Below are 18867 nucleotides of genomic sequence, written 5' to 3' on the forward strand. Positions count from 1 at the left end.
TACATGTTATATGTAAAATAGTTCACATATTTAAATCAGAGTCACTACTCGTAAACAGTATTCGGCGACGATTAGCACGCGATCACACAATATTATTATTTCATATTAGAAAATTGATTCTGTTGTTGTGTAGTGACTTTCTGCAGTTGTTTTAAATGCGTGGCGGATGTTATGATTTTAAATGGGTTTTTTGTAGTTTTTTAACTTTGTTTTCTTTACAGAACCTTCCGGCACAGATCAACCTAATCTGTGCCAGAAGGTTCTGTATGGCGGCAAATGAGAGGCTGCAAATTATTTAGCAAAAACAAACCTTATTATTTTTTTAAATATATTCAAAGTTTATCATAAACACTTACCAATCATATGCTAAATGTCTCATAATTGGACCAGTATTCTTCCGAATTTTAAATTATTCAAAACAAACGCCTAAGACTGGCATTGTCTTCAAAGACAGGCGAATAAGTTCACGTTTTTTGTATGGCCGGCACTGTACGCCCGGCCATATCCGCGAACTAGTTTGCTTTGGCAGAGAACCGGATTTATACAGTAAAACCCCGTTCATATGAACACAGTTAATTCAAAATTTTCTGTAAATCAAAATATTTGCTAAAATTCATTGAATCTATTTACACAATATTTATATTGGAAAACTGCAGTATAAAAAACTTTTTTTTCATAGTTTTACTGTTTTTTTTTTTGCACACATTTTATATTTTGTAATTCGATTTTCGGTCACGTTGATTTCAAATTAACAGGGTTTTACTGTAATTAACAACAGGTGAACAAAGCGACTGTCCAATTTTTTAACATGCGGATTCGGAAAACCTACTTTAATATAAAACAGACACTCTTTTGCCTGAATTACCACCATTGCATCGAAGATTTACTGTATTGATATTTTATTTCTTTGTGTTTATTAATGTTTTTAGTGTTTAAAGGAAGATAAGTCATGTTGAAACATTCAAATTAGGTAAGTTGCTGCCAAAAGTTGGTAAGTCGATAATTTAGATATTTAGAGATAACAACGAATTATGTATATATATATATATAAATATGTATGCTGGAACAAAAATTCAAGGTTATCCGATATATGGAACACGCACAAAAAGCACAAATAAATTAATGTTTTGCTTGATTTTAGAAGGCATGTCAAACTTCAAATTCCAATTACTCTATAACATGACCTCGAGACTTAATAACTTTTGGCAGTTTCTATAAAAATAATAATGAACAATCAATGTTCAGAATAAAATGCTTAAAACTTTTGTTACAAAGCAGTTACATGTTTGAATATGAAAATGTTATTTTTTTTACTAATTTGTCACGTGTACTCCTTTAATCCTGAGCACCTTAATTATATACAATATAAAATACACTAAGCATTATCATGTAACACTGCGTTCAAAATCGATTCGAGCTGTAAAAATTTTTACAGCATTTTTACAGTGGATTTCCCCTTTTAATTTCACTAGAACAATATATTACATGGACAGTATTGTTTAATAGACATTTATGTTCAAATTTTTTTACAATAATTTTCAAAAATATAAAGATAAAAATACTTCCATGGTTGAATACACATTGCCACTGGCGGTTACAATAGTGACACATTTACAAAAAAATACCTAGTTGAATCATTTGTTACTTATATCAGGGCTCGAAATGGACCGGACCGCCGTTCTTGTTCATAAAATCCCCAAAATTATCACTCTGTCTCGTAGAAAAAATAATTTGACCGCAGAACTAGATATATAGCAATATTATAACAAAAAAATCCAACACACTTTTTTTGTAAAATACAAAAAAAGTGCTCCGGTTCGTAGAAATGTCCATTTCGAGCGCTTATATTAAAGACAGGATGAAGATATCTTGAACCCTTTGGAAAAAACTCTAGAAAGTAATTTGATCAAGGAGGCTTCAAATTCACATATTTCACTGTCCAATTGATTGCTCTCATTCATGGAGCTATCGATCTTCGGTCAATTCAAATTAATTGTTTCAAATTCTATCAAGAATTGGTATTTCTGAAATGATTTTTCTATTCGTCAAGGGGCGAAGCCGATTCACAGCCTTACGATGTGACTGCCCACAAGTTGTTACAATACCCTAAATTTGAGTAACTAATGGTAGAGCTGCGATTTGCAGATGTCTGCCGAAAGCCGTAATTACACCAATTAACTATGTAATTACGGCATAGAAAGGATTAAAGAACACGGAAGATCTCTGTAACATTGTAAAGTTTTTGTAATAGAATATGTAGGAGAAGAGTCGATATAACAGCGGGTCACGGTCGAAGCCTCGGTAAAATTATAGTTGGCAGTCTCCTCCTGACGTATTTGAATGAATGACAGGCGGATCGTTAGCTTAATGTTAAAGAGCAATCTGGATAGTGAAATCTTTCTTTTTTAAAAAAAAAACCATAGTGAAATAATAATTCATGTATCGGTTAACCTCCTGATACAATATACAATTTTAATAGTACTGTACATCATCGATTATAAGATGCATGTTTTTTTCTAATTTTACTGTCTGTTAATCCTGGAATGACCTAGATAAAGACACAAGAGAATTGGCGGCTGAAAGAGGTCCATATGGTTAACCCAAGGAACAGACGTTGATGAAAAATAATAAAGGTTCATCTTATAAATGATGCAGTACGGTATTTATATGGAGTATAATTGGAGATGTGCCATTATTATAACCGCGGATGCAACATCTTATTTAATAATTTATTTATTTATTACAAATCGAATGGTGTCGGCAACACCATGTTAAGCGCACAATCTACACGGAAAAGATTTTTTTTTTAAATATCTATAATACAGTAATTATTTTAAGTCATTAGAATAGGCACTAAATTGAACGAGTTTCTATGAAGAAAAATTGTTTTGTACTTGTATTTTTAGATTTTTTTCGTTTTTAAAAATAGCATTTTTCAAAGACTCAAAACAATGAATGAAACAAAAAATAGTCCAAATAAATAAAACAGTGAAATAAGACAATGGTGAACTAGTTTAAAAAATATATATTGACTAAAGGCAGTTAAAAAAAATCTTTTTAATTCAGAAGCTGAGGATTGAAAGAATACAAATACACAAAACCGTGTTGCAGTGGCTAAGGGTGGAGGTAGGGTGTTAAGATTCGCCATAAATATCGCCCATCGCTACTGCCGTGTTCAATAAATTGATTTTATAATTAAATATGCAATCGTACGTGTTTTTAACAATCTGTAAATTATGTCTTCTTCTCAAATAATCAGTTATTACTATTCCAAGAAAAAACTGTTAATATTTCTATATTATGAAAAACAGATGAGTCTACAATTCGACATTAATGGTAAATGACTTTGTGCGTCAAACGAAACAGGTTACTTTTTCACCAGGGCCGTGAGGTCGTTTTATGAGTGAGAAGCATTCAAAATTCGATATGTAGAAATAAAAACAATTTTTAATACAAAGCAGGTACATGGCTTCATTATTCACGCATAAATAGACACCTGTTATATCTCACTTGCACTCCTTTAATCCTCAGTGTCTCGAATATTTTTAAGTTACAATTTCAATGTTGGTAAGAGGCAGAATGAAAATAAGCAAAATATAAATAAAATGCAAAATCCACATTAGTCTGAAAGTGAGATTCTGGATTAATTATGACAATTCACTGTATCATTTTACAACAGTTTTAGAAGCACTTGAGTTGTTAACAATATTGTATGTAGTAGGAAAAATGTTAAGTCACTTGTGTTATGAGTAATAAAATATTCATATATAAAAAAATGGATTCCATAAAATGAAACGAGATTTTGACATACTTTCATATTATGAATTTTTGACATTTTTTATTGCAACATTTTAAACAATAAATACAAAATCTTAATTATAAACATACTGCATTACCAAAAGGTTCAATAGTTTTGCCACGAAACAAGACATAGTCAGAGGCGCCAAGCGAGAGAAAGCGATGAAATAAACTTATTGTAAGTATAATCGATTATACCAACTATAACAATCATAACCTTTTCTATGCCTCACGATATTACTATGATAGTATCTGACAGACTGCAGATTTTTAACGACACACGTTGAATGTAGAGCAAAGTTCTTACTAAAATTGCTGTAATACCGATAATTTGTGGCTTAGTATTTCATAATTATTCAAACGGATGTCAGTTTGATTTTTTAGATTATGCAAATCAATCGACAGTGGCTAGTAATTTGAGTTTGAAATTTGTATGTGGGGCCTCATAGAGCGAGAAAACTAGCTGAAGGCATAGAATGAGTTAATAATTATTACGCAAAAAAAGAAATCATACCTGCTCATTCAAGTCACTTGAAATAATGTCAAAAATTCATATACATAATATTATGTACAAAAGAAATTGTCAAGACGGGTGAAAAATACAATACATATTAAATATCTTATACTTAAAAAAAACTTAAAAATAATTATGTGCAGAATGTAAAAGCAGGTATTTTTAAAATCGTATAATTTAAATAATTTAATCTCACCCGAGCATACGTCAACATATTTTTCCGAGACACGAAATTCATATCAAAACACATTCATATAGAAATCGAAAAATCGAAAATTTCCTATCAAAATAAAAACAAAAGCTCCGCCAGTACGTGCACGTGTCTCAAACGTGGTACCCGACGACATTAGAGACGCGTAGAAAAAATATCAATTCATTCATCGCAACATTATCAAATAATTGAGACGGCCGTTAAATGTATAATATATTTTGAATGATCAAACAAGACTCTTTTAACTCAATACATCAAATTGCATTATTAATGGAATATTATTAAGTTATCGTTAATGTCTGACGAAAGCTCAAAGGTTCTGCCTTTTAAAGTGTTGAGAATCAATGTCCACAGTGACAGAGCTAACAGCGTGACCACATAACAGATTATTAAATAAAAATATAAAAGCCATCACCATGGACCAAGATTTTGAAACAGATTACATTTATGACAGTCAAGCCATAAAACCCAAGTATAAAAAGTAGGTAAAATTTACATGACAAACTTTAATGCATATCGTCACCTCAATACTACAACTAGATAACTTGATTTTCACTGTTTTTGAGATAGCTATTGAATATAATTCAACATTTCTTTCTCTACAAAGTGATAAAACTAGGTAAGTCAGAAGTTAATGGGAAATGAATTAATTTTGTGTTTGAAAATATTAGATAACTTTAAAACCATAAATGCATTAAATAAATAAATTTATGTGTCTACAATGCATATTTTTTTATACAATTGAACATTATTTAATTGTTCCCAATTAGACAAACACAATTTTCCATTTATATTTTAAATAATAATTAGTCTAGATTTATGTTAATACTTTGGACGCGGAAGACGCACACGGTGCGTAATGACCAGGCGGCCGATCGATGTAATTAACGTGCATTTTAAAGGGGGCAATTAAAATCTCATTATCTATTCAGCAGCGAAAGCGTTAATCAAGTAAAGTTTAAATTTCATTTTCCCAACAATGACCAAACCAAAGTTATCTAGTTGTAGTATTGAAGTGACGATATTATTATCATAGAAACTATTGACATTATTGAATACATGTTTATGTTCATCCCATATTTTTCCACACTCAACAGCCATAGCCTGTTATACCACACCCAGTAGGGTAAGACAGATCCCATTCATTTTCAGTTTCCCGAGGGTAATACATGCTATGTGAGCGATCTACATGGTACAGGGTTGAAATGGCAAAGGGCATGAGACGTGGCAACTTACGCTCTGGGGAAAAGTTTATACTTTAAAGGAAGTGCTTGTGGAAGTGGAAGTGTAGTAATTTTGACCATAATACATTACACATTTACGGCGTCACTTATAAACGTACCAATTCGCGTTAACCTACGGCTGGACGCCGAAATTAAAATACAACAGTGAACGGAGCAGTTTTTAAGATAATGATCATCACTATGATAATTAAGTTTGTTCACTAAAGAGTTTTCTTGCTTTTATTATTAGGAGTTTGATATTGTTGTTGGTGTTGGTTGGGGCTGCGATCGGGCACTAAGAGCCCGTCGACGGCGGGTTGAGGCCGTTGCCGGTGCTGACCACAACGACGGGTTTGACTAAGGTCGTCGCTCCCAGGTATTGAGCGTTCACCGACAGCGGGATCTGCTGGCCTGTCTTGATTAGTGGGCCGGTCATAACCTGAAAAATATTGAATTAGTTAGGTTAGGTGGCAATACTAATTCAATATTAAACAATTACGTAGCATCTACCTTTACATTATACAATTACCACGATTAATACACAAAATGATTTATTCATTCATTCGCAAGTGTTGTAATTACAACACATGGAACTACAGGCGTATAGAAATTATGAAATTATTGGTTCCATAATATAAATTAAAATTTGTATCAGTCTTGTGGAAAGATTTAAAGATAACAATAAAAAAAATACATGATTATATTGTTTTTAACCATGTTCGATGCTAAGAATATCATATAGGCAATGACATTATTAATGGACAACGCACTCAATACAGTAGCTAGCAAGTAAATTCGCGCATAGCGATATTCGCACATGTATAGGTAGACGTCACGCAATTTCCATTATGCGATATCACGCATCGGGAATTTATAGCAATATCACCTTTATTGTAATGGCGTTAGAACAGTGTTTCTAGTGTCAATGTTCATTTGAGCGAACCCGTTCAAACCGAACCATTCGGCAGACCCGACGAAAAGCATCGGGAAATTATAGCAATATCACCTTTATTGTAATGGCGTTAGAACAGATTATGCCATTCGGCAGACCCTACAAAAAAGTGACTGTCATTTTTTTTCTAGATGCTTCGTCCATATTAATGTCATTGCATATAGGCCTCCACAGAATAGAGGCTGTATCAATAGATTTTTTTTTTTTTAATATGAAATGGATATTGGCCACTTGTTAATCTTATTAGGTCCACACTCTGTGTCCAAACACACATTGAAAAATAACGAATTTTGACAGATCCGGGTTTCAAACCAGCGTTGCCAACTGGCATTCACAAAAATATGCCAGATAGGGTAAGAAAATAAGCTAGATGGCAGAAAAAAATGCTAGAATTTCTCAAAATATTTAAAGTGTCTAGAAACATTCAAAAATTTATGACATAATTATTGACAAGATATTTACATTGTTTTTACAAGAAGAATTTTGTATTTAAACTAAATAAAATAAATTACTTATACAATTAAAAGTTAATCCAGGTAAGAAATTTACTCATCATTGCTACTTCTGTAAGATTTATTTTATTTATAAGACAAAATGTACAAAAGATCAAAATATTGATTTTCAAGCAAATCTGGTATAACATTCTAACTTTATTATGGAAAGTTTTAACCTGCTTGCGTTGACAAAAAATACTAGATTTAATGTCATATGCGAATTTTTCAAGTAAGATGCGTATTCAAAAATACTGGATCTGGCAAGAAAATCGTTAAAGTTGGCAACGCTGATACGAACCCGACGCAGTAACCGCTCGGAAATCGTGGGCGGTAATATTTAAATATACTCTACAATTCGGCATGGATTTTGGCTACTTTCCCAAAGGAATTACTAAACAGATCTTTTCGTTGAACTGGTTAATAGCGACACACAGCCCACTATGGATTTAAAAGTGAATATTTTGCCACTCACTCTGAGGGCTCCAAAGCCAAATAAATGCTGCATGTTACTTGGTGTTATTATCTACTGTAAACACAGTGACTCATTGTCCAAGGGTGTATGATACTTTTCATTTACTAATCGTTCACCTCCATCCAAACAGTCCTCGCCACTGCATAAGAATATTTTGAAATTGGACTATTTGTTTCTGCATGTTGTACACGGATTCAGTTACAGGTAAACCCCCCCTGTTGATCGCAGGGGATATGTTTTGGATACGGTTGCGATAAGCGAAATTTCATAATCAATGTGGGATTTAAAAAACAAGACAATATGAAAATACTTAGAGACCGACAAGTTTAACGTGAGGCTCCACTACATAGCTTCTGCATTGCCATGGAGCCTCATGTTAAACTTGACGGTCTCTAGTAAATTAATAACAAAAACCCCGTTGATACTATTGTCACGTGCCCTTTGCGTGCTGACGTGTCATAACAAATTCTCTATCTCTGGCACTATTGAGAGGAATTAAAAGCTTTATTTTCTGTTTCTCCTCCCCACAATACTTATTACATTCGCAATAATGTTCTTGGTCTGTTTCCACAACGGTTTAGGCATTTTAATGTTAATAAAACTCCATGTGATATCGAACACACACTGAATTATAGGCGCGGCGAATGTAGTAGCGTGAAAGTAAATGCGGGGTGAATTTTAGTCCCAGAAACGATTGTGGTGACGTAGTAGGCACACTGTAGTTTACCGCTTGACCTGTCTTCAGTTATTGTGCAAAATTCATCAATAATTGTCAAATGATCTGATCCTATGGGTTATGTCACTCATTATCACGATTAATGGCACGTGGCATTGTGGTCCTGTACATTGAATATTAGAAGTATAGATTTAATTTTATAAGAATCGAATGGACTTATATATGTGGCATTGTGGTCCTGTACATTGAATATTAGAAGTATAGATTTAATTTTATAAGAATCGAATGGACTTATATATGTATTTACTACTAAGCTGTGACAGGTCGACTATAAACTGATCAACATTTCTTTTTCTGCTGTCAGTAATTGACGCTTCTACTCTACATTGCCGATGTCTCTATAAATAAACCACTAGTCATGGGAAATGAGTCACATAATTTTGAACATAAGACATGCTTTCCATCTTCAGAGCGTTCGCTATGTATGGTATGACTCACTCCTGACTTTACAGCGTTCACAAACTGCTCATTCCTATCTTCAGAGCGTTCACGAAAGACATTGGCTGGATGGTAACATAGACATCTGAATCAGTCATGACTGTTTCACAGGCAGCCTTTGACTCAGGTGATTTAAGTCAGTCATGCATGAATGACGCATGTCTATTAACCACGTGTTCTGGAAAGAAATCTGTAATAAATGAATTTATTATACCTTTCCTGTGAGATGTGGTGAAGTGGTTATGATGTGCGTACCTCCCTGGGAGACCACCAACGGAGTTAGACCATTCATCATGTGAATACCACTTTTACTATCTGTAACAACACATGAAAGATTGCAATCAATATTTGGAAAGGATAGCAATAAGCTGAAAGATTTTCCCTTTAAAACCGTGGAGCGCAATGGACTGACACGGAACTGAAGGAACACACGTGCAACTGAAGGTGCACTGGTTAAGAATGGACATCTGTTAAAATATTTACAAATCTTTGAAGCGATTTTACATACAGGATAATTACAGGGAACAGTTTTATTAAAAATTATCATTTGTATTTTGAAGTATCGAAACAAGAAATCATAACTTTTGAAACTTCTTCGGAATAAGTTTGCAAAATTACACTAATTACTAGAAATGCGAAAAGTACGGCATTTGTCAATAATTTTCAGATATTTTATGTGTTATAGATTACACTTTATAATACAAGCAGTTTTTAAAAATCTTTAGGACGTATTTGGTTTTTTATTGAACACTTAGCTTAAAATTCTGAAGAAAAATAAATGAACGTTTTTACGGTACAAGTCGGTTATGTGGAATACAGCGGCAAACACATTTTGAAAATAGTCGATATACTGGATTATTTGTTAGGTTAACCTAACCAAATCTAACCTAACCCAAACTAACACAGTATGTAGGGTATTTTCAGCATGTGTTTGCCGGTGTATTCCACATAACCGACTAGAACCATTTTCACTTATTGAACTTTGTACCTCCTTATATCACTTTAAATATTTTTGTTTTCTTTTCTGTCTTTATATAAATACTTTTTGAGTTATAAATATTTGATTGTTGGAAGTCAATTTAGTATTCTATATACAAAAATAAAGTCGGGCGCCTATGAATAAGGTAACAATTTTTTTTTACGAGAAATGAATGTTAGCCACTTGCTCAACCCATTAGGTTGACACTCTGACTCCAAACACAAATTGAATAACAATGTGTATTTGCCAGACCCAGGATTTGAAACTGAATCACATAAATATACCGTGACTCACCGGGATCGAACCTGGAACCCGCGGATGAAAGGCCAGTATGTTATGCACAGGACTATGAGGACCGCACCGTTTACCAAGTTGAGTAAATCAATTCCAAGTTAAATAAGTGATTATAAATTTTACATACTATATTATAATATGTAAGCGATTTTTACATTTTCGTATATGACATATCGCTCCCAAACGATCCATTATTACTACAAAATAAAATACATTGAAATCTCTCTATTGAACTAATTTTTTTTTCAAGAAATTCATTACTTTACTTACTTAATTTGGAAACACTTCAGAAACATATAATATTATGTACATATGTATTGTATTACTATTTTATTACACCGTTTTTCTTAGCTCGTATTCTTATTTGTCCGGTACAAATCTTGCAATCGATTTTTAACTAACTTCCCGACTAGCTAGACATTTGAAACTTTTAGAATATATCAGAACACGATGCCAATGCATTTTTTAAATACTTTTAGCCATCTTTAAGTAGAGTTTAATTCATTTTCAGCTAATTCTGTTTTGTATGAAAAGTTATTTCGATACCATTATTGGTTGCTAGGGGGTCCTAGCAACTAAATTATTTATATATACGTGCGTTACTACGGAAATCAATATGAAATGACATTTCATTATTCAGTATTTCTATCAAGTACAAATTTTTTGATCGTTTAAGCTAGTAAAGTCAAGTTTATATGATTCAACAGAAAATTTAAAAACGTTGTATTTAAAAAGTTCTTTTTATCTTGTAATTATTTTTGATATTGAAGAAAATGGAAGGCCTTATATAAAATTAACATGAAGTAGTCAAGTAAAAAAACCCACTCATTGAGTGAAGTGTGGTTCCTGGTTGAGGTTTGATGGCGATGTGATGATGATGCCGAGGGATTTCAGCTCCTGACCGTCCCAATCCTGAGCCGATAGCACCCGAATTCACCTCGCCTAGCTTCTGAACCTCGCGGATCTTTTGGATTGGACTGTTGGCAGCTGAAAGCATAATAGTAAAGAATGATATTGAGTATCTTTGTGATTTGAGGATACCACAATGAAATCGCTAATAAACGGTGGTGGTTAAGTGCCAGATGCGTATATGTACATAAGTGGCCGAAGTGTGTTTTAACCTTAGGCGGCTGAAATCGGCTTTTTAGTAACGGGAAATAAATTACTTGCAGCTCGCGTCAGGCTTCCCAGTCAGATTAATGCGTGTGCAGCACCTTCAGGTGTCCTACATAATATCCACATGTCAAACCGTCTCCGTGATGAACGTCGGGTCTGCGACTTTCTGCTACTTAACGCAACGTCTTTTGGTTCTCTTGTTTAGTAATGGCTGGAAGGAACGGATCTTGACAAAATTGACACCTCCTATGTATAAGGTCAGAGCTGTAAAATGGTAGCTTTTCAGTAGTACGATTTCAATCAATTTTAATGACAATACGTTAATTTAAGTACAGAAATTGTAATCTTTTAGTTATGCCTATAAAGTATCGATTGAATTTTTATTTTTCATTGAACATTATCGTTTTTTAATCTTTAAAATTATTGAATAAGACAATTAAGAGCATACTTCAGTGAAATAGCAAATAATTTTCAACTATAGGTGCGACGAAATTTCAGTCTCGCTGGCAATCGGAGAGCGAAAGTCGAGCTGTGAACACGTCTCAATTTGTTTTGTGATGGCGACAGGGGAATTAATTCTTAAATCGTGTAAAGATGACGAAAAAACGTTATCCATTTACTTGAAAAAGAAAACATGTCAATGAATATTTTATTATTATTACTAATAGAACAATAAACATAACATTAAATGGACGCATGTTGACTTTTTATGACAAATTCACATGTTTTCTTTTTCAAGTAAATGGGTAACGTTTTTAGTCATCTTTACACGATTTAAGAATTAGTACCCCCGTCGCCATCACGAAACAAATTGACGTGTTCCCAGCTTAACGTTCTCTCTCCGAATGCCAGCGAGTCCAAAACTTCGTCGCGCCTATAGTTGAAAAATATTTGCCGTTTCACTGATGTCTTCTCGTCTTAAGTCAAAATAGCTATGAACGCAGTTCTGACCTTTTATACAGGAGGTGTCGATATGTCCGAGATGCATTTTGCAGTTTTTTGGACATATTATACGGCGTGGATCGGATAACCTGGAGACACTGGTGGTTTTGGGTGGCCTCCATGGAAGGCGAAGACAGAAATAGTGCCAATTAAACTTTATCTAATATGGTTGCTATAGGCAGTTTGATTAAATTTAAAAAACTAACCCATACCATCTGCAATTTGTGTCAAGTGTGCATTAATTTTTTCAGATCTTCACGGCAAGGTTTAATTGAATTTTCATAACTAACCAATACTCTCTGCAATTGGCATTATTAATTCAGTGAAAACATATAAATATAACTGACAAAGTTTAGTGTGCACTATTCATGTCGAATCTCTACAGCCTACCTCCACCGATCGCCACTGGTGGAGAGTCTTGGTCGCTCAGATGACTGAATTTCAGTGCGGTCACGATCCTCAGCCATGAGGGAACGACCAAGAAGAAGTACAGTAGTGACTAGTGGCGCCACATCTGGTGGCATAAATAATCAAGTATGTATATTGTACACAGAATTCTAGCAAATATTGTATTGTAGGTTGTCTATGGATGTGAGGCACTGCAAGTTTATGTACACGGGTAAGACTTAGCATCTGGCCTTAGGTTAATGGCGACATCTCTGCATATAGCCCTGAATGTAATAACGCTGCATATTTGATGAATTATTTTCTGCGCTTAGATGGCTGCCGATCCTTGAAGGGACGCTGGTGACACCTCTGTCATTTTATACTGCCAATTCCAGCGACAAAGAAAGTCAAAAATATATTTTTTTTAATATTCTGCAATGATTGATTACCAGTGCTTGGAAGATCTATGGGGGCCAACGCTCCACCCTGGCCCTGGATGACTCTGATGGTGTGTGGACTTGAAAACAATTGGATGGCTGGACTCACCACCACGCTGTTACCATTCATCATCTGAAAAAGAATATATGGGGATAATTAATTAATTAATTAAAAAAATAGATGTATAAACCTTTTATCCAAGCATAATAAATGATAATAACAAACCTGAGTCAAATGTAACTGCGTTGGATGAACCAGAGCTGTCTGACCGTTGATACTAGTCGAAACAGGTGTAATCATCTTCCTCTCCTGCCCCTGACCATGATTCACAGCCATAACCTGACCGTGATTCACTGTGGTCACCGTTAATGTTGGCAAATTGGTCTTCTGAGCTCTAATAAGCGCTTTAGCTGGTGCAACGCTTAGGTTTAGAGTTCCGGGAGTAGCTATTAGGCCGTTTGTTGGAATACGGTTATTGGCAGGTTGATGGGCGAACGCAGTGATTATTTGACTCCTCGGCGCTTGGTGGTGAGACCCATTCGGTGAGCAATTAGGGGGGGATGGAGGGGTTCTAGGGTGGATGGTTGCCGAGCCATTGTGCGAGTGCAGGTTTAGGACCTAGAATATAATGGAGAAATAGACAATTCAAATGAATAATTAACACAAGTATCAAATATCTATGGAAATTTTGCTACTATTGGCCTTTTAATAATACCTGTCTGTAACCTCGTAAATTCAAAAACAGTAAAAAAAAAATTGTCTAATAGCCCATTTACACGCATGGATTTACTTCTGGCAGTACATATTATCGTGGAAGTTGTAAGACTGTATGCATGAATCAAAAAAGATGAATTTTCACGCAATCGTTGCAACTTGCACAATATCTGTGTGCATTAGAAATATATGGACGAACCTGACGGAAAAAATATGAACTACACCGTGCAGAGCATTTTGTGGTTAACCGATTTTCACAACCTGTTCAAACCTGTCAAACAGAACCACACAACGACAACAAACGCTTTCACTAACGCTTGAAGAATGAGATTTGCGAGACACGCTATTGGCGCCAGTAAATCCATACAAGTACATGTACAGGTGCTATTAGTTTCATTTACGTATAATTTATAAAAAGAAAAATATGAAACAAAGGACCAAGCTCTGCACAAAATGACGATTCTTGGTATTAATGGGGTTTCCACATTTTTCCGTTGTATGGACATGAATTATGAGATTTTTGTGAAGTGATTAAACGTATGTTGTGAAAATCTTACGCAGAGGTTAAGACGCCAGGCTGTCTGCAAGGTCTAGCTAGATAGCTGGCTCTACCCTATCAGTAATAATAAGCTCAAATTCCATCCAACAAATATTGTCCAAATAAGTGATAAAAGTTTCATCACTGGTTATTAGTAGGGCCCGGATTTATATGCTAGTGCATGTTTTGTTAGGGTGTATGCACAGTTATGGGACTTGCACAGAAATCTGTTTCGAAAGACGCATAATCCAAAAATAAAATTTTATTGTGCATATAAATGCACATTTGAGACGCTAGAGCATATTTGAGACATAAGTGCATATTTCATTAACCCGGCACCTGCCTCAAAAATCGTATGACCCACCATAACTACGCATGAATTTCATTATCGTCTTTGTTCTATACTAAAAAAAGCAATAAAAAATATGTCACAGCTCCAGTCGAGAACCCAAAGCCATTAAGATAATTTCGACACACTAAAAAACCGTAATAAATCAGTTATAATATCAGAAACACTCGAACAAACGAATGCTATCCAAATTTGAAAGAACTTACCGAAGTCGCCATTTTGTAGCAAATAGTTAGAGCTCTGCGCGGTGTGTAATATTTCGACACTTGTGCATACGTTCCCACGAATCGAGCGTTACTAATTTTCAAGTGCATATCGATAAATCACATATTAATGTCTTCGGGTTGAGTCGTAAACAAATATAAAGGGGACCCTTTTAATATATTTAAACTACACAAACACTTCACTTATTGAATATTATTGATAAATTAACACAAACTCACATATTAAAAAAAAAAACAAATACAATAATAAACCTATTTTAAAATTCTTTAGATGTGTGATATATTTTAAAGCAAGGTGACAGACATAACGCAACATCACACGTTGGGCACATATAGCGAGAGAGTTTTGTTTTTTTCGGATTTTTTTTAGAATTCCCGCATACGAAACATCTTCTTCTAGGCTTATCGGTATTTTGTGTCGGTAAAATGTATTCTGGCAAATGTCCCGTTGCACTTTTGGGCAATAATCGTACGGGATTATCGCTAGTTGACGCTGTCGGCTTAGGCAGGGGTGCATTTGAAATTCTCACACAATATTTGTCCACTAGTTGTTTTATTACACAGAGTTGAAAATCGCCCAATGTTTTTTTGTCAGATTTAATAAATTTATATAAATAAAAAGCATTTAATAAATATAAGTCGATCATGTGGAATGCGACCTTTTTATACCACTTGATCGATTTTCTCATACACGACAAGTTGCTAAGCATCATGTCGGACTTATCTACCGTACCCATATTTTTGTTATAATCTATAACACATTTTGGTTTTTCAATGTTTTCGCCAGTTCTATAGTTCACTTTTCCCGTTGGTCCAAATGATGCATCGTGGAGGGTGGATAGCATGTGAACATCCCTCCTATCGTGCCATTTCAGAGCCAAAAGTGGACTATTGTACTTAGCCTCGGTATCTCCCTTTTTCAGTTTGCTGAACTCTGGCATATCTTTACGATTTTTTCTCACTGTACCGCAAGCATTCGTTTTGTGAGAGTGAAGGTATTTAAAGAGCGCCGGACTCGAATACCAGTTATCACACCATAAGGTGTGACCTTTCCCGATATAGTCTTTCATTAGCGTTGTCACTACCGCACCGGAAATACCGAGATTTTCATTGTCTTGTATGTCAGTCCCTTCCCCACAATAAATTATAAAGTCAATAATATATCCTGTCATTACGTCACACATCACAAACATTTTTATTCCAAATCGATGTCTTTTGGAAGGAATGAATTGTTTAAAAATTAATCTACCCTTAAACACGATTATGCTCTCATCTATGCAAAGATTCTGATACGGTATCATCGTTTCCCTAAAAATTGTTCTTGTGTGTTCTAACAGTAATCTAATTTTAGCTAGTCTATCATTTGAGGCGGTCACACTAGGATCAGAAAAATGAAGCATTTGTAAAATAAGTTGGTATCGATTTCTAGCCATTATTTTCCCAAAAATGTCTGCATGCAGGTAAGGATCGGTACTCCAATGTTCCTCTATCGACGTGTGCTTATTTCGAGTCATCAGCATTGATACGGCAAAAAATGTATACAACTCCGGCACTGACGTGTCTGTCCAATTGTGTGACCGCGATTTCGGTCCGAGGTCACCCGCACTGTACGAATGGTTAAAAAATGTATTCGTTTGGTTCACTATTTCCGACATTATATTTTTATTCAAAAAATGTTCAAAGAAAAGACATTCGGGAGAGGATTCGTCCAAGTCGTTCGATGTCACGCCAGATCGACAATCATTGAATTCGTGAACTATTGGAATATACGGACCAGTTCTCCATGACCGCAAAAATTCAATTGGCTCGTCAGAGTCCGTATCGTCAACATCATGATCAGTCTCATGTTGTTCCAATTCCTCTTCCGACATGTCATAATCTGAGTCCAATTCCTCATTAGTACGCACATTTTCTTCCTCCATATTTACGCACTATAAAACTATGAAATGTTTTTAAAATGTTTAACTACAGTATTAAGAAACGCCAAATCACAGAAACCATTAAACTCACACACCATAGTTATTGATATCAGTATTAATTTTCACATTCACTAAAATGGGACACGGTAGACAGTACAAAAAGTATTTTAAAAATCGCGATAAAATAAAATCATACGTTCAATAGTTTATCATGCCAGTTTTAATGTGATAAGTACACCAGACAGCAAAAAAAGTATTTATCAACGATTGCGGTAAATATTCAACTTGTATGCGATAAATACAATCCCGCGCAATGGCCCGCTCGGTTGAAAGTCTGTCGTATACTGCGCAGACGCGGCGCGCAGTTCAAACTGATTTCTGTCGACCGGCAAAACTTGGCCGTACGAATTGGTTCGAAACTTTGGTGATTATTTTATATTTAGAACCAATGCTTTTAAAATATGTCATAGGTGGCAGGAGAAGGACAAATCAGGCCAAATTTACGTGAAAAAATCAGTCCCGTATGATAAATATGGACGCGGTGGCATCGATTTATACACATGCGCATTGCGAATTTGGCCGATTTGTACAAGGTGTGTGACATCGGCGCCGGCCGGGTTAATAAATGCATATTTTAGGGCTTTTGCATTTATAATTTTATCGAAACATAACTAAATCAGGTAGATGCACTTGCATTTTTAATGGCATCCCCGAGCATTTCATTAATTTATCAGAAAAAGTGAAGTCAACTCGGGCACCTTTATTTAAATTTTGCGCAATCACCTCCGTGGACTTTGAGAGATCATTTTCTGCATAAAAACAAAATACTGACAGATATGTGGAAAATTTAATGCCAGAGAATATTGAAAAAAATATTGTAACTTATTTTTTCAGACAAAAAAAAACAGCAAATAGTATTTATGAATAGTTAAGTGTCATTTTTGTTTTTTTAAGTTGTGTTTAGTTTCCACAGTTTACATTTACATTTTGCATTTCTTGTTCAATTATTTGTACATACTTGTAAACAAACTATTTTGAAAATTGTAATTGATTAACTTTATATTGATTATTTGTGTTTTTTTTGTTATTGTATTATATTGCTTAAGATTATTAATTTGTTATTCGATTTTTTATCAGTAAATATTGGGTGAAGTGGGTATTTACAATATTTTTCCATAAAAATGTCAATTTTTGACTGCATATTTCTTTGGTTTTAAGTGCATATGTGCATGCATACAACCATGTTTTTTGTTGCATATAAATCCGCTCCCTAGTTATTAGCTATTCACTCTATCCAAATCCACATATTCATCATATCCCACAGAGCAAGAGATTGGTTTACTAGCTTCTATTCCACTATTGGCGCAATATTGTTTATGAAGGTTGGTTATAGAAGACAGATACTGACCTGCGCATGAGTGGATGTATTGAAGATGCGCGCCGTCCTGGTGGAGAGGTCTAGAGAGGTGGCGGCCGTGGCTGGAGGACTTAACCGAGTTATCGGAGATCCCCCGCCCATCAATTCTGAACTGCTGTTTAGCGATAAGGAAATCTGTAAAAAGGATAGTATCGTTAAGGACTAATCATAATTATTTGTTGATATTAATGTTATTGTAAGTGTAGATTGTTTCATATTTTGTGGTTTATTAATATTTAAAATTAATTTGTTTAATGCCCCTGACGTAGTATGAACTATTAATGTCCAACCTCGTTAGTTTTAAATTAATCTGTTATTGGGAAGGTATTATTGGACGGATAATTATTTATGTACCTATTGTTATATTATTTCTATCGCTTTGGATTTTGTTTGATAAATATTGTTTTATTTATTATTGTATTCAGTTGAAAATGTCCCTCTGAGGCGTACGAAACCGGTCCTAATCTTTTGATTAAAAGTGGAATAAGTACTACAAAAAAAAAATTGCGTTTTATTAAATAAAAACAACAAGGATAGTATCGATTTATAGAAAATTAGAACACCGAGCCCGTTAAAAGTATAATTATCATTCTGCAGCAAAAATACTGAAGATACATAATTTGAAAATACTTCTGAGAAATATAATATAACCAATAGAAAAAATCTGTTTTGAAAAAAAACATGACACCCAGCACGATTGAACCTGTGTCTC

At 34.5% G+C, this 18867-nt stretch overlaps 1 protein-coding gene across 2 annotated transcripts in view; it reads right to left on the reverse strand.

Annotated features, from left to right (window-relative positions):
• Window positions 1–5495: 5495 nt before the first annotated feature.
• Window positions 5496–18867, reverse strand: part of LOC147069431 (uncharacterized) — a 167189-nt gene continuing 153817 nt past the window's right edge. The window contains exons 7-12 of one of the 2 annotated variants that reach the window (XM_085950124.1): window positions 18147–18290; window positions 13220–13612; window positions 13006–13126; window positions 10937–11098; window positions 9053–9153; window positions 5496–6185 (exon numbers count right to left, since the gene is read on the reverse strand). In XM_085950124.1, the coding sequence (XP_085806250.1) occupies window positions 6042–6185; window positions 9053–9153; window positions 10937–11098; window positions 13006–13126; window positions 13220–13612; window positions 18147–18290 (1065 nt within the window). In that variant the 3' untranslated portion in view covers window positions 5496–6041. The remainder of the gene's footprint in view (window positions 6186–9052; window positions 9154–10936; window positions 11099–13005; window positions 13127–13219; window positions 13613–18146; window positions 18291–18867) is intronic. The other variant, XM_085950123.1, reaches the window with a different exon arrangement.

Source organism: Rhyacophila brunnea, unplaced genomic scaffold (genome assembly GCF_057557595.1).
Source record: "Rhyacophila brunnea isolate RB1 unplaced genomic scaffold, BYU_Rbru_1.0 scaffold_23, whole genome shotgun sequence".
Classification (NCBI taxonomy): Eukaryota; Metazoa; Arthropoda; class Insecta; order Trichoptera; family Rhyacophilidae; genus Rhyacophila; species Rhyacophila brunnea.